Below are 16,393 nucleotides of genomic sequence, written 5' to 3'. Positions count from 1 at the left end.
TGGTTATTTTACCTGATGTCTTGTTCCACTAGTTACATGTTCTTTGTTTACTGTTTATAGATCACATCAAGTCATATTTATTCTGATATTTCAGTTCTCGTATTTTGTTTCTGTGACTACTACACCATATTGATGTAACCTCCCAAAGAAAACCTTCCTGATATGTAGTTTTTGGTTCTCACAACAAACAAAAACAAATTTTGTACGAAACAATAGCTTCTTGCTTCCAGTGTTTCATGTGGGCCGATAAAAGAGAAGACAGAAGACAGTGGTTCGGCCCGTCAAACGGACAGTAAAGGAATTTATTTTTTAAGCTCCAAGTATGGAGGGAGACTGTCTTCTGGGAGATCTGGAGCATCTGTCAGGGGATGTCTGCCTGGAGTGCTGGCTGAGGGCAGAGGATGGACTCCCAATACCAGGGCCACGGTTAGGGTGAGGGAGTGGCCATCTTTCTGTTGGACAAAGCTTGACTATCGTTCCCTCTCCCCCTCCACTGTTATACCCTGACCTGGGTTGAAATTCTTTCAAATACTTTTGTTGAACCTGCCTAGAGTGCCAGATGGGCGATTTGAACTTTGGGGACTATTTCCTTGGTTCCATTGCATGAGGCAATGGAGTGGAGTTCACTGGATGAAAATAAATTATATGATCCTATTTTTGGCGTATACGGTGTATATCAAATTAGCAGCGTTTGCTATCATTTGCTGTGGGTCTGTGGGTTCAGCCAGTCTCCTTTTCTCCAGACTCATAAATTCAGCCAGAGCACTAATGTCTAAAGACAAACCGCCCAGGTTCCACCCCACTCATCTTCAAACAGCCAATGAATTAGTAATTTAATCAAATCAGCTGCAGCAGCATTCCATACATAAATTAGCCTTCAGACAGTGAAATAAATGTATACTGTAGAGATAGATACACTGTAGTGCCTATGTACACAGACAGATATGTCACTCCTCTAAAGAATGTTGAGGATTCTCTTTGCATAGACTCATTATATGTTCTCTGAACATTCCATCAAATTCCAGTTGACAGACATATTTCATTTGAAAGACATAAAACATGACTCCTTGATTGCGTATGCAAATAGACGTACAGATGTACAATGAACACCCTTTGTAGGTATCCTACCACACACATATGTGATGAGTGGGCCGTCCCATGAATACACACGTGTTATTATGAGTGAGCTACATTCTACATTTTCCTACATCCCATAAATTGATTAGAGATATTCTGACTGACAACTGTCACACCCTGGCTCTGGGACTCATTATGTTGAGCCAGGGTGTGTTCATTTCTATGTGTGTATTTCTGTGTTGGTGTTCATTCTAGTTTGTTGTATTCTATGTTTGCCTGAGTGACTCCCAATCAGAGGCAACGAGTGTCAGCTGTTGGCTGGTTGTCTCTGATTGGGAGCCATATTTAACTGTATATGTTTTCCCTTTGTGGTTGTGGGTTTTTGTTCCGTGTTCGGTCATTGATACCGTGGACGTCACGAGTCGTGTTTTGTTTTGTATTTTGATGCTTTAACTAATTAAAGTATGTTTGTTCATCACGCTGCGCCTTGGTCTACTCCTTACCTCGATCGTGACAACAACATCATGCAAACATCTGAGAAATAATAACCAGACTATAGTACATGAATGCACACTTGTGATACATACATGTCACGCTCGTTTAATGACTTGTGGAACCAAGGCGCAGCGTGATAAGCGTACATGTTTATTATAGTACACAACACACGAAAAAACAACAAACAAACGATACGTGAAGTCCTGAGGTTACACAAAACAAACCTTTACGGAACAAGATCCCACAAACTAACTGGTGCCAACAGGCTGCCTAAGTATGGTCCCCAATCAGAGACAACGAGCTACAGCTGCCTCTGATTGGGAACCACCCTGGCCAACATAGATCTAAACGATCTAGAACAAAACATAGAAAACTAACATAGCAAATCCACACCCTGGCTCAACATTTAAGAGTCCCCAGAGCCAGGGCGTGACAATACATGAATACACACTCTTGTGCACCATGTTCTACCTGATATTACACTCACCGTGTCTAAAGATTATGAGACAGAACACCACCATAAATAACCCCTCAACACCTTCATCCTGAAGAACAAACACTGCGATAATTTGTATGTCCAAGAGCTTTGAGTGTCCATGCTGCATATGTCTTAGAACATCAGTGTGTGTGTGTGTGTGTGTGTGTGTGTGTGTGTGTGTGTGTGTGTGCATGCATGGTGTGAATTACGGGGTAGTGGGGGGTGGGGGGGGTGGGGGGCTCAGCTCCCCTGAATGACAAGTTAGCCATTTCTTTATCAAGGACGCATGGCAAAAATATTCTTTATTCCAATGCATTAGATTTATCAGTTGATTTATCATGGTTTTCTTTTGTCAGTCAAAGGTAGTGTTTTATGTCACACGATCTGTGAAGACTCATGAATTATGGACAACTCATGAACTAGGGTGTAAAACATGTTTTGATTCAACTCATGTATTATATTGAATGTAGGATACCTATTCTGCGTGTGTTCATGTGTTTAAAATTGCCTTGGCTGAGAGGGTAGGCTATCGGCAGTTGTGTAGGCCTAGTGGAGGGTAAACACAAGTCAAAGCTGTTTACCCACCTTTTTCATAAAAATGCATTGAAAGTATAGGGAGAGTAACTTTTTTCACCGTGACCGGCAATCAGAGTTTTACCCACCTAGTTTTTTTTAAACACTACATTACTGACTACAGGTAGGCCTATTTGAAGTTCATGGTAATACACATTGTAGCCTAGTCTAGTAAATTGACCATGTGTGTTGGGGTGACCATTTTTCCCAGGACAGTTTCAGCCCCATTTCAGGTGTCCAGACTTTTCAGGCTACAAATAAATATAAATTTGTCAGCAAGATGCATCAATTAATGTAGGCCTAATCAATGGCAATCGCTGAACGTCATTAGGCACACGTTTTGGTGTTTTGTAACAGATGTCTATTTCCATTCAGCAAATGGAGCGAGTATAAATGCAGTTTGGATGCTGGAATTATTTGGGAGTGCATAAACATGGACAAGGTAGCCTACTCTTTTAAGTGATTTGTTTGACAATCAGACTGGTTGTGTTCATGCCACATTAAAAGGTAATTATTGTTTACAGTTTAAATTAAGTATTTATTATGTCCCAGTCCCACACACCCCTGATTGAAGCCAGATGAGCTCTCCTCCAGGTCCTAAACCAAAAACACCTGTACTCCCATCTCCGTTCGGGTTAGGCTTAAATGCCGCCACCACAGTAACCATGTGGGCCCCTGAGCCGTGCTGGAACAGCGCTCCTAGTACAACATGAGATTTCTCAGTATGGTCCAAACCAGTAGGCTCCTGCCCAGCCCCCCTCATTAATAAACAATCAGGCAGCTCACAGAGGGAGACAAGGCCATAGACGAGGCAAATACTCAGGAAGAGTAGCTAAGACAGTAACCATTAAACACAGCTCCTCACAAGGTTATTATTCCAAGAAGGGGAGGTGTCAAATAAAATAAAATAAAATGTTATTAGTCACACGCTTTATAAACAACAGGTGTAGACTAACAGTGAAATGCTTACTTACTGGCCCTTCCCAACAATGGAGAGAGAAAGAAAATAGAGAAATAATAGAAAAGTAAAACCCGTAATAATAAATACACAATGAGTAACGATAACTTGGCTATATCCAAGGGGTACCAGTACCGGGTCGATGTAAGGGCATGTATGGAAGATGTTATCCCACTACTACAGTGAGGGAAAAAAGTATTTGATCCCCTGCTGATTTTGTACGTTTGCCCACTGACAAAGAAATGATCAATCTATAATTTTAATGGTAGGTTTATTTGAACAGTGAGAGACAGAATAACAACAAAAAAATCTAGAAAAATGAATGTCAAAAATGTTATAAATTGATTTGCATTTTAATGAGGGAAATAAGTATTTGACCCCCTCTCAATCAGAAAGATTTCTGGCTCCCAGGTGTATTTTATACAGGTAACGAGCTGAGATTAGGAGCACACTCTTAAAGGGAGTGCTCCTAATCTCAGCTTGTTACCTGTATAAAAGACACCTGTCCACAGAAGCAATCAATCAATCAGATTCCAAACTCTCCACCATGGCCAAGACCAAAGAGCTCTCCAAGGATGTCAGGGACAAGATTGTAGACCTACACAAGGCTGAATGGGCTACAAGACCATCGCCAAGCAGCTTGGTGAGAAGGTGACAACAGTTGGTGCGATTATTCACAAATGGAAGAAACACAAAATTACTGTCAATCTCCCTCGGCCTGGGGCTCCATGCAAGATCTCACCTTGTGGAGTTGCAATGATTATGAGAACGGTGAGGAATCAGCCCAGAACTACACGGGAGGATCTTGTCAATGATCTCAAGGCAGCTGGGACCATAGTCACCAAGAAAACAATTGGTAACACACTACGCCGTGAAGGACTGAAATCCTGCAGCGCCCGCAAGGTCCCCCTGCTCAAGAAAGCACATCTACAGGCCCGTCTGAAGTTTGCCAATGAACATCTGAATGATTCAGAGGAGAACTGGGTGAAAGTGTTGTGGTCAGATGAGACCAAAATCGAGCTCTTTGGCATCAACTCAACTCGCCGTGTTTGGAGGAGGAGGAATGCTGCCTATGACCCCAAGAACACCATCCCCCACCGTCAAACATGGAGGTGGAAACATTATGCTTTGGGGGTGTTTTTCTGCTAAGGGGACAGGACAACTTCACCGCATCAAAGGGACAATGTACCGTCAAATCTTGGGTGAGAACCTCCTTCCCTCAGCTAGGGCATTGAAAATGGGTCGTGGATGGGTATTCCAGTATGACAATGACCCAAAACACACGGCCAAGGCAACAAAGGAGTGGCTCAAGAAGAAGCACATTAAGGTCCTGGAGTGGCCTAGCCAGTCTCCAGACCTTAATCCCATAGAAAATATGTGGAGGGAGCTGAAGGTTTGAATTGCCAAACGTCAGCCTCAAAACCTTAATGACTTGGAGAAGATCTGCAAAGAGGAGTGTGACAAAATCCCTCCTGAGATGTGTGCAAACCTGGTGGCCAACTACAAGAAACGTCTGTCCTCTGTGATTGCCAACAAGGGTTTTGCCACCAAGTACTAAGTCATGTTTTGCAGAGGGGTCAAATACTTATTTCCCTCATTAAAATGCAAAACAATTTATAACATTTTTGACATTCATTTTTCTGGATTTTGTTGTTGTTATTCTGTCTCTCACTGTTCAAATAAACCTACCATTAAAATTATAGACTGATCATGTCTTTGTCAGTGGGCAAACGTACAAAATCAGCAGGGGATCAAATACTTTTTTCCCTCACTGTATAGCTGTGGATACAGATGTGTTCCATTTGGACTATAGCAGTCTAGGGTCAGTTTCATTAGGGCATGGAACGGAAAACGTTTTGCAACAGAACATTTAAAATGAGTATTTCAAGCTCTCCCTGTAGTCTCCCCAGGCTGTAGTGCATGGACTGAGGCAGTTTGGGTGTGCAGTAGGTGGTCAGTGGGGATGGGACCTAGAGGTTATAGGGAAACTCTTAGTCCGTGTCCCTGTCCCAAATGGCACTCTATTCTCTATATAGTGCACTACTTTTGACCAGGGCCCATGGGGAATAGGGTGCCATTTGATACGCAGCCTTGGTGGAATGTGATAGCTGCTAATATGAGCCTCTATCTCCAGCTGCATCTCTAACTCAATTCTCTAATGATGGTCACGAGCCGGCATCACATGTGAGCGTAGGAATCTAAGAGTTAGAGGGACTCGCAGACTGTTGGCTTAATAGAAACAGAGGAGCGTTTCATGGTTTCAGACCCAGTCCCAGGCTGCATCCCAAATGGCACCGTATTCCCTATACAGTGCCCTACATTTGACCAAGGCCCATAGGGATATATACAGTGCATTCAGAAAGTATTCAGACCCCTTGACTTTTTCCACATTTTGTTACGTTACAGCCTTATTCTAAAATTGATTAAATCTTTTTTTCCCCTCATCAATCTACACACAATACCCCATAATGACAAAGCATTTATTTATTTATTTTTGCACATTTATTAAAAATAATAAACGGAAATATCACATTTACATAAGTACTCAGACCCTTTACTCAGTACTTTTTTGAAGCACCTTTGTCAGCGATTACAACATCGAGTCTTCTTGGGTATGACGCTACAAGCTTGGCACACCTGTATTTGAGGAGTTTCTCCCATTCTTCTCTGCAGATCTGTCAGGTTGGATGGGGAGCGTTGCCACACAGCTATTTTCAGGTTTCTCCAGAGATGTTTGATCGGGTTCAAGTCTGGGCTCTGTCTGGGCCACTCAAGGACATTGAGACTTGTCCCGAAGCCACTCCTGCATTGTTTTGGCTGTGTGCTTAGGGTCGTTGTCCTGTTGGAAGGTGAACATTCTCCCCAGTCTGAGGTCCTGAGCGCTCTGGAGCAGGTTTTCATCAAGGATCTCTCGATCGTGACTAGCCTCCCAGTCCCTGCCGCCGAAAAACATCCCCACAGCATGATGCTGCCATCACCATCCTTCACCGTAGGAATGGTGCCAGGTTTCCTCCAGAAACTAGTCCGGGTAGCCATTTGATTAGCTGTTCAGGAGTCTTATGGCTTGTGGGTAGAAGCTGTTAAGGATCCTTTTGGACCTAGACTTGGCGCTCTGGTAACGCTTTCCGTGCGGTAGCAGAGAGAACAGTCTATGACTAGGGTGGCTGGAGTCTTTGACAATTTTTAGGGCTTTCCTCTGACACCGCCTGGTATAAAGATCCTGGATGGCAGGAAGCTTGGCCCCAGTGATGTACTGGGCCATACGCACTACCTTCTGTAGTGCCTTGCGGTAGGAGGCTGAGCAGTTGCCATGTTTCTCAAGGTCTGTGAGTCTTTAGGTGCCTTTTGGCAAACTCCAAGCAGGCTGTCATGTGTCTTTTACTGAGGAGTGGCTTCTGTCTGGCCACTCTACCATAAAGGCCTGATTGGTGGAGTGCTGCAGAGATGGTTGTCCTTCTGGAAGGTTCTCCCATCTCCACAGAGCAACTGTAGAGCTCTGTCAGAGTGACCATCAGGTTCTTGGTCACCTACCTGATCAAGGCCCTTCTCCCCAGATTGCTCAGTTTGGCTTGGCGGCCAGCTCTAGGAAGAGTCTTGGTGGTTCCAAACTTCTTCCATTTAAGAATGATGGAGGCCACTGTGTTCTTGGGGACCTTCAATACTGCAGAAATTTTTTGGTACCCTTCCCCAGCTCTGTGCCTCGACACAATCCTGTCTCGGAGCTCTACGGACAATTCCTTCGACCTCATGGCATGGTTTTTGCTCTGACATGCACTGTCAACTGTGGGACCTTAGATAGACAGGTGTGTGCATTTCCAAATCATGTCCAATCAATTCAATTTACCACTGGTGGATTCCAATCAAGTTGTAGAAACATCTCAAGGATGATCAATGGAATCAGGATGCACCTGAGCTCAATTTCGAGTCTCATAGAAAAGGGTCTGAATACTTATGTAAATAAGGGATCTGTTTTTTATTTTTTATAAATGTGGACAAATTTCTAAAAACCTGTTTTCGCTTTGTCATTATGGAGTATTGTGTGTAGATTGCTGAGTTTTTTAAATCCATTTTAGAATCAGGCTGTAATGTAACAAAATGTGGAAAAAGTCAATACTTTCCAAAGGCACTGTAGGTGCCAGGGAGGCAGACCCAGTCTCCAATATGTTGTTGGTACTTTTCTTCCTTTTTGAACTACAAGAACATGACCTGAGAAGTTAATTCATTAGTCACTGAGGGACTTCCAAATACCAGCAACTGGCATATCTATTTCCAAATATACACCAGCACAAAACAGACTTTGAAGTGTGGGAAAATGAAATTATACTGAACAAAAATATAAACGTAAAGTGTTAGTCCCATATTTCATGAGCTGAAATAAAAGATCTCAGAAATGTTTAATATGCACAAAAAGCTTATTTCTTCAAATTGTGTGCACAAATTTGTTTACATCCTTGTTAGTGAGCATTTCTCCTTTGCCAAGATAATCCATCCACCTGACACGTGTGGCATTTCAAGAAGCTGATTAAACAGCATGATCATTACCTTGTGCTGGGGACAATAAATAAAATGTGCAGTTGTCACACTACACAATACCACAGACGTCTCAAGTTAAGGGGGCGTGCAATTGGTAAGCTGACTGCAGAAATGTCCACCAAAGCTGCTGCCAGAGAATTGAATGTCCATTTCTCTACCATAAGCCGCCTCCAACGTCGTTTTAGAGAATTTGGTAGTACGTCCAACCGGCCTCACAACCGCAGACCACGTGTAACCATGCCAGCCTAGGACCTCCACATCCGGCTTCTTCACCTGTGGGATCGTCTGAGACAAGCCACCCGGACAGCTGATGAAACTGTGGGATTGCAAAACCAAAGAATTTCTGCACAAACTGTCAGAAACGTCTCAGGGAAGCTCATCTGCGTGCTCGTCGTCCTCACCATGGTCTTGACCTGACTGCAGTTCAGCGCCGTAACCGACATCAGCGGGCAAATGCTCACCTTCGATGGCCACTGGCATGCAGGAGATGTTTGCTCTTCACAGATTATTCCCGGTTTCAACTGTACCAGGCAGATGGCGACAGCACTTTGTATAGCACTTTGTGACATCTGCTGATGTAAAAAGGGCTTTATAAATACAATTTGATTGATTGATTGACAGCGTATATGGTGTCGTGTGTGCGAGCGGTTTGCTGATGTCAACGTTGTGAACAGAGTGCCCCATGGTGGCGGTGGGGTTATGGTATGGGCAGGGATAAGCTACGGACAACGAACACAATTGCATTTTATCAATGGCAATTTGAATGCACAGAGATACCGTGATGAGATCCTGAGGCCCATTGTCGTGCCATTCATCCATTGCCATCACCTCATGTTTCAGCATGATAATGCACGGCCCCATGTCACAAGGATCTGTACACAATTCCTGGAAGCTGAACATGTCCCAGTTCTTCCATGGCCTGCATACTTACCAGACATGTCAGCATGTTTGGGATGCTCTGGATCGACGTGTATGACAGCATGTTCCAGTTCCCGCCAATATCCAGCAACTTCGCACAGCCATTGAAGAGGAGTGGGTCAACATTCCATAGGCCACAATCAACAGCCTGATCAACTCTATGCGAAGGAGATGTCGCACTGCATGAGGCAAATGGTGGTCACACCAGCTACTTCCTTGTTTTCTTATCCACGCCCCTACCTTTTTTTTGTAAAGGTATCTGTGACCAACAGATGCATATCTGTATTCACAGTCATGTGAAATCCATAGATTAGTGAATAATTTATTTATTAAAATTTTCAGATTTCCTTATAAAATATATACATATTTTTGTTCACTCTAGTTCAAATTGATGAGGCCGAAGTTCCAAAATGTGCAAACTTTCAATAATTGGTCTTCACTGGCAGTGTCAGAAACCCCACACCTGGTTGCATGACATGAGGTCTGGCTGTGGACTAACACTACACAGGAACTGAACTTAATTCACTTCAGATTAGTTATTGTAGGTACGTTCCCAATTTTCCCAGTTATCATGCACAGTGAACTGATTGTACACGAAAACACAAGACATCATAATTTTGGCAACAAACAAAAAAAGTGTATTATTATATCAATATAACAGTCTCAGTTAATAAGCACCATGACAGTTCTAGAGGCTACACTCCAGGTTCATCGTTTCTCAAAGTCAGTTGCACCCAGTGGCGATTTTAGCATGTAAATCTTGGTGGGGCAAACAAACAAAAGAAATGTGGGATGCATGCCAGCAAAGCCACTACACAACACAATACTAAACAATACATGAATTGCACTATAACGGTTACAAATGATGCCCACAAACTGTTAGGGCCTACCTAAAGCTGTCCCAACATCTTACTACTGCTCCACCTGGCTATCAGCAGAGCCTTGTCTGGCAGCGAAACAGTTCATTCAGCCTCATTTACTGCCTTTTAAAAAAACATAGCTGATATGGCTGACTTGCTTAAACAAATGTGGTTTCTACTGACAATTGAGATGTACAAACTATGGCATAAGGGGACAACAAGCGGATAAGAGGCAACCGTAATTTCGATTAAGACATTAATGAGCGAGCTAGGACAGACGTAGTCAATATAACTATTTGTTCAGCACTTTTGAAATGTACAGCGACAGAATTCAGAACATGGGCCGTTCTTACAGTATTCTCCCTGTACACCAAGTCAGAACCGTAGGATAAATAAAGGGGGCATATAAGCAGACAATGAAAGCTCTTACAATATTCGATTATTACATTTCTCTAAAACAGGTTATAGGCTACATGTGCACCACCAAGTCAGAACAGTAGGCAAAATTACGAGGAGAAAATATAACAAATTATTAGGGTGAGGCACATGGGCTACTAACAGCTTACTACACAACATTCACTTAGTATTACTCTCTTAGCTACAGTATACATATCTCCCTGGCATATTACATCATTTATGCAGCAGCATACAAGACATTTTTGGACACACCTAGTTGTGCAGTGCTCACTTGAACAGGAAGGTGGCGCGGCGGTCCTTCGTTGGCACATTTTGTCATCAAAGTCTGGCATTCTCTGGATTTATGGTGCTGTCAAGAAAACTGGGAACTCGGAAAAAAGCAAGATCGAATCATGATGACGTCAGTGATCTTCAGGTCTTAGCTCTAGAAAGAGGCCCGGGTTCCGGATTTACAATTCCGAGTTGGATGACCATTCAAAATGTATTTTCCCAGTCGGAGCTCGCTTTTTCCCCGAGTTACCAGTTGTCTTGAACTAACCGAAATCAGATTTTGCAGTTCCGAGTTAACAGTTGTTTTGAGCGCGGCACAAATAATGCTTCATTGACAGCATGGCCAATGTTGAATGTTTATCATTTTAAACTTGGAAAAGAGACCCTTAATCCCAGACTTGGGACCATACAGCCGCTCCACTGAATAGGAGGCTAGTGATTGCTTTGCAATGCTTGCAGTTAGCCACTGATTCCTTCCAAACCACTAATTGTTGAATTTGTGATTTCCAACTTGTTGGTTAATGTTTATGTCCAATGGCCGATGAGCACCGATACGTTTTATCTATAATTTCTCTTCATTATTTCTCTTCATATGACAAGGATTAAAAAGGATTTGGCAGTAGATTGTCGACTTGATTCATGATGACTGCTAGCTAAGATTTAGAAAGTATGATGTTGACATGATCAGTCCAATCAAAGCTACTGTAGATATAACGTGATTTGATGTCATTTTATCTGTGGCCAATGACCTTGAGCCTTCTTGGATGGGCACTTCTAATGTAACTCTATGGCAGCACCCAAGGGGCTTACATTTTTTAGCTCTACCCTTAGACTTGGCGGTGATGTAGTGTCACAATGAGTGACAGAACACTGAGCTAATCACGGCGCAACTAGAGAACATTACCAACACCTACGAGCCGTATTTTCTGCTGGCTGCCCCACCACCACAGAAAGCATTGAGCTTGGCTGAAACACCTGCATTTTGGAGCTGCCTTACTCAAGAAAGCAAAAAAGAGACCATGTTTGTATGCAGCTTTATTAACTGAATGATTATTTTATATATTGTTTGCAAACTGATATGTGACACATATTAATGCCAAAATAACATGCCCCACCTGCCATGAATGACAGGTCACCACTGGTTGCACCACTGACTCAACTGCTCAATTAGGCACCACATCATAACGACTTAACGTCTGTGTCCAGAGTTATAGGTGGCGTGGTTCTCTCTTAAAATGTCCCAAACACAGCTGAAACAATTAGGGTCTAATTGCAGTGGGTTTCCATAGTTATACATGGGAATGAATAGCATATGGGTAAATAACTGTATGTGCCCCACTATCACATTCACCAGAGAAACATCAATACCGGCTAAAAATGATCATTTCAAAACAGTTATATTATCAGGTCCATTCAAATAAGCCATGGTAGTGCACATGCTGAACTTGCTTAACCTTCAGGTTAAAAAAGGGGCAATCCAATGCAAAAGTCACTTACAGCTAATGGATGCTTTAATGATTCACGATTACTCATAAATAATATAGGACACCCCTAATGTCTTTATGCCTGTCGGATGCGCACTAAAGAACCTAGACTCAGTAAGGTAAACCATGCGCGCACGGCACGAATGACTGTTCGCTTGTAATAACATGCATATTAGAGTAAAGCTCACTTACCAAGTGCTGTCGTTAATTTGAAATACTGCATTCGCCCGAGCATCTTGGAATAATCGGTCTCCACCGCGGCAGGAGATGTATTCTTCGACCCTTCCCTTCCGACGCGCAATATTCAACTAAAGACAGATCTCTCTAGAGGCGCAAGGGGTGATTGAACTACTCTGAGAATTCGCCGGACATTTCCTGTATTCTAGCATTTGCGTTTGAAGTATTGTAATCGTACAAGACAAGAGGAACCCTGTAAGTGCCACTTAAAGACTCGGGCGTTTATCCCGTTTCTTAAAATACGTTTTATTCTTCTGTTCAGTGGCACATCACTGCTCCATATGCTCTTCTGCTGCGTAGGCGACTGTGTGGAGTGGACAGGGCAGGGAGAATAACTTTGTGGGAGTTGGCTTCCCAAGCCAACCCATGGGCAAATCTTACCATGCAAATAAAACCAACGACAGAGACGTCTGACTGGAAATAAGAGTTGTTACTTTGGAATGGGGAATCACCACCAATCCAAATTGCCTTGGAAATGTCCACTTTTTCTGTGAGTGTTCCACCACCATTAGTGTTATCCCTAGCCTATATATATTTCAAAAGACATTCCCTTGCCACATCTTGTAGAGTGATGGAAAAAATAGTAGGTGATTTCACCCCTTCTATTCCTTTCCCTGATACTTCATGTTTAAATAGGCAGCATTACTAACACTAATTGACAGTAAGAAAAGCAACTGAGCTCACATGAAATGTTGATGAACCATGTCACTCAAAATATTTTGCCAGCTCTAATCATCCTTCAGTCACGCTTTGCTTTGGTTTTGAGGAAATAGCTCTATCATTATTGTTTAAAGAACATCACGTTTACCACCACCTTAACGATAAACATAACCTGGACAATAACAATTTCGGTACTTTCTGAGCTGTAATAAAAGGATAACATTAGCTTTAGATTTAGGTATGGGGGCGTGCTTATGGAGTTATGACAAGCATACACACAGTGTGGTTGACTCACAACTGACAGTTAATTCACTACAGCTGTTCTGGAGAAGATAGTTAAAAAAAATATATATATATATATAATAATATATGCCATTTAGCAGAAGCTTTTATCCAAAGCGATTTACAGTCATGTGTGCATACATTTTACATGGTAGACAGGGAACAACATCCATTAAGTAGTTGTATGAGGGATTTGGGATTAGCCTGGAACCCAAACTGATATGTTCTGTTTCGGGGCATATCAATTTGGATTCCAGGCTAGATTGTGATAACCTCCTGTTGTTAAAATATCATAGTAAGTAAGAGAACATGCAGACACAGAAACAGCAGAAGTGGCAACCTTCAACTCAAATCAAATCAAATCAAATCAAATGTTATTGGTCACATGCGCCGAATACAACAGGTGCAGACATTACAGTGAAATGCTTACTTACAGCCCTTAACCAACAGTGCATTTATTTTAACAAAAAAAGTAAAAATAAAACAACAACAAAAAAAGTGTTGAGAAAAAAAGAGCAGAAGTAAAATAAAATAACAGTAGGGAGGCTATATATACAGGGGGGTACCGGTGCAGAGTCAATGTGCGGGGGCACCGGCTAGTTGAGATAATTGAAGTAATATGTACATGTGGGTAGAGTTAAAGTGACTATGCATAAATAATTAACAGAGTAGCAGCAGCGTAAAAAGGATGGGGTGGGGGGACAGTGCAAATAGTCCGGGTAGCCATGATTAGCTGTTCAGGAGTCTTATGGCTTGGGGGTAAAAGCTGTTGAGAAGTCTTTTGGACCTAGACTTGGCACTCCGGTACTGCTTGCCGTGCGGTAGCATGGAGAACAGTCTATGACTAGGGTGGCTGGAGTCTTTGACAATTTTGAGGGCCTTCCTCTGACACCGCCTGGTATAGAGGTCCTGGATGGCAGGAAGCTTGGCCCCAGTGATGTACTGGGCCGTACGCACTACCCTCTGTAGTGCCTTGCGGTCGGAGGCCAAGCAGTTGCCATACCAGGCGGTGATGCAACCAGTCAGGATGCTCTCGATGGTGCAGCTGTAGAATTTTTTGAGGATCTGAGGACCCATGCCAAATCTTTTCAGTCTCCTGAGGGGGAATAGGCTTTGTCGTGCCCTCTTCACGACTGTCTTGGTGTGTTTGGACCATGATAGTTCGCTGGTGATGTGGACACCAAGGAACTTGAAGCTCTCAACCTGTTCCACTACAGCCCCGTCGATGAGAATGGGGGCGTGCTCAGTCCTCTTTTTTTTCCTGTAGTCCACAATCATCTCCTTTGTCTTGGTCACGTTGAGGGAGAGGTTGTTGTCCTGGCACCACACGGCCAGGTCTCTGACCTCCTCCCTATAGACTGTCTCATCGTTGTCGGTGATCAGGCCTATCACTGTTGTGTCGTCGGCAAACTTAATGATGGTGTTGGAGTCGTGACCGCAGGTCAACTCACCGCTGACCTATTGCGATTGTTGACATTCTTTTTGTTAGCCCTCTATCCTTTTTTCCTGAAGGTTAACGTTTCAGATTGAGACATATTGAGACTGTGTGTGTGTGTGTGTGGTTTTGCATACTGGTTACATGAGATATGTTCCTATTTACCGTCACGTCATTTCCATTTGGGAGGTAATGCCTTAGTATATACCTGCCTGTCTCTGTTTTTACAATCACTCAGTGGCATGAACACTGTGTGTCCGTTTCAGTACCGTATAATGGAGACATGGATCGTGGTATTATAGTAAGTGTACATACTACAGACAACTTATTGAAGATGCATATCCTGAGCAAATCCGTTAAAATGTAGGAAATTAATTTGGATTGTGTAACATAACAATATTTGTTTACTGGGCAATTGGTCATCGAATTAGCCAAAAGCCACAGCCACAATATGCTTATTTCAGTGGATGGGGTTGTCTCTGAACAACTAGGAGTCTGTTACATACAAGGAATCTGTAAAATACATAAGAATCTGGAGATTGTATTTTATGTACATCACATTATACACTACATTACCAAAAGTATGTGGACACCTGCTCGTTGAACATCTAATTTCAAAATCATGGGCAATAATATAGAGTTGGTCCCGCCTTTGCTGCTATAACAGCCTCCACTCTTTTGGCTTTCCACTAAATGTTGGAACTTTGCTGCAGGGACTTGCTTCCATTCAGCCACAAGAGCATTAGTGAGGTCGGGCACTGATGTTGGGCAATTAGGCCTGGCTCGCAGTCGGTGTTCCAATTCATCCCAAAGGTGTTCGATGGGGTTGAGGTCAGGGCTCTGTGCAGGCCAGTCAAGTTCTTCCACACCGATCTCGACAAACCATTTCTGTATGGACCTCGCTTTGTGCACGTGGGCATTGTCATGCTGAAACAGGAAAGGGCCTTCCCCAAACTGTTGCCACAAAGTTGGAAGCACAGAATCGTCTAGAATGTCATTTTATGCTGTAGCGTTAAGATTTCCGTTCACTGGAACTAAGGGGCCTAGCCCGAAAAATTAAAAACAGGGGGTACCGGTACTGAGTCAATGTGCGGGGGTACAGGTTAGTCGAGGTTACACCATCCAGCCGACGCTTGGTATTGCGCATGGTGATCTTAGTCTGTGTGCGGCTGCTTGGCCATGGAAACCCATTTCTTGAAGCTCCCGACGAACAGTTCTTGTACTGACGTTGCTTCCAGAGGCAGTTTGGAACTCGGTAGTGAGTGTTGCCACCGAGGACAGACGATTTTTACGTGCTACGTGCTTCAGCACTCGGCGGTCCCGTTCTGTGAGCTTGTGTGGCCTACCACTTCGCGGCTGAGCCGTTGTTGCTCCTAGACATTTTCAATACGAAATAACAGCACTTACAGTTCTAGCAGGGCAGAAATATGACGAACTGACTTGTTGGAAAGGTGGCATCCTATGACGGTGCCACGTTGAAAGTCACTAAGCTTTTCAGTAAGGCCATTCTACTGCCAGGGTTTGTCTATGGAGATTGCATGGCTGTGTGCTCAATTTTATACAGCTGTCAGCAACGAGTGTACCTGAAATAGCCAAATCCACTAATTTGAAGAGGTGTCCACATACTTTTGTATATATAGTGTATGTACATCTCACCATTTAACCCACCACTAAACTCTAAACTCTGTCGTGTCTTCATATTCTCAAAATATTAAT

General features: G+C 43.1%; 1 protein-coding gene across 1 annotated transcript in view; it reads right to left on the bottom strand.

The window, feature by feature from the left end:
- The window catches only part of itga1 (integrin, alpha 1), an 85,785-nt gene extending 73,160 nt beyond the window's left edge, over window positions 1–12,625 (bottom strand). Inside the window, exon 1 of the mRNA XM_041898973.1 lies at window positions 12,256–12,625. Within this exon, the coding sequence (XP_041754907.1) occupies window positions 12,256–12,298 (43 nt within the window). The 5' untranslated portion in view covers window positions 12,299–12,625. The remainder of the gene's footprint in view (window positions 1–12,255) is intronic.
- Between the last annotated feature and the right edge of the window lie 3,768 nt (window positions 12,626–16,393).

This window comes from Coregonus clupeaformis, chromosome 15 (assembly GCF_020615455.1).
Source record: "Coregonus clupeaformis isolate EN_2021a chromosome 15, ASM2061545v1, whole genome shotgun sequence".
Lineage (NCBI taxonomy): Eukaryota > Metazoa > Chordata > Actinopteri > Salmoniformes > Salmonidae > Coregonus > Coregonus clupeaformis.
This window is presented reverse-complemented; position numbering and strand designations above follow the sequence as displayed.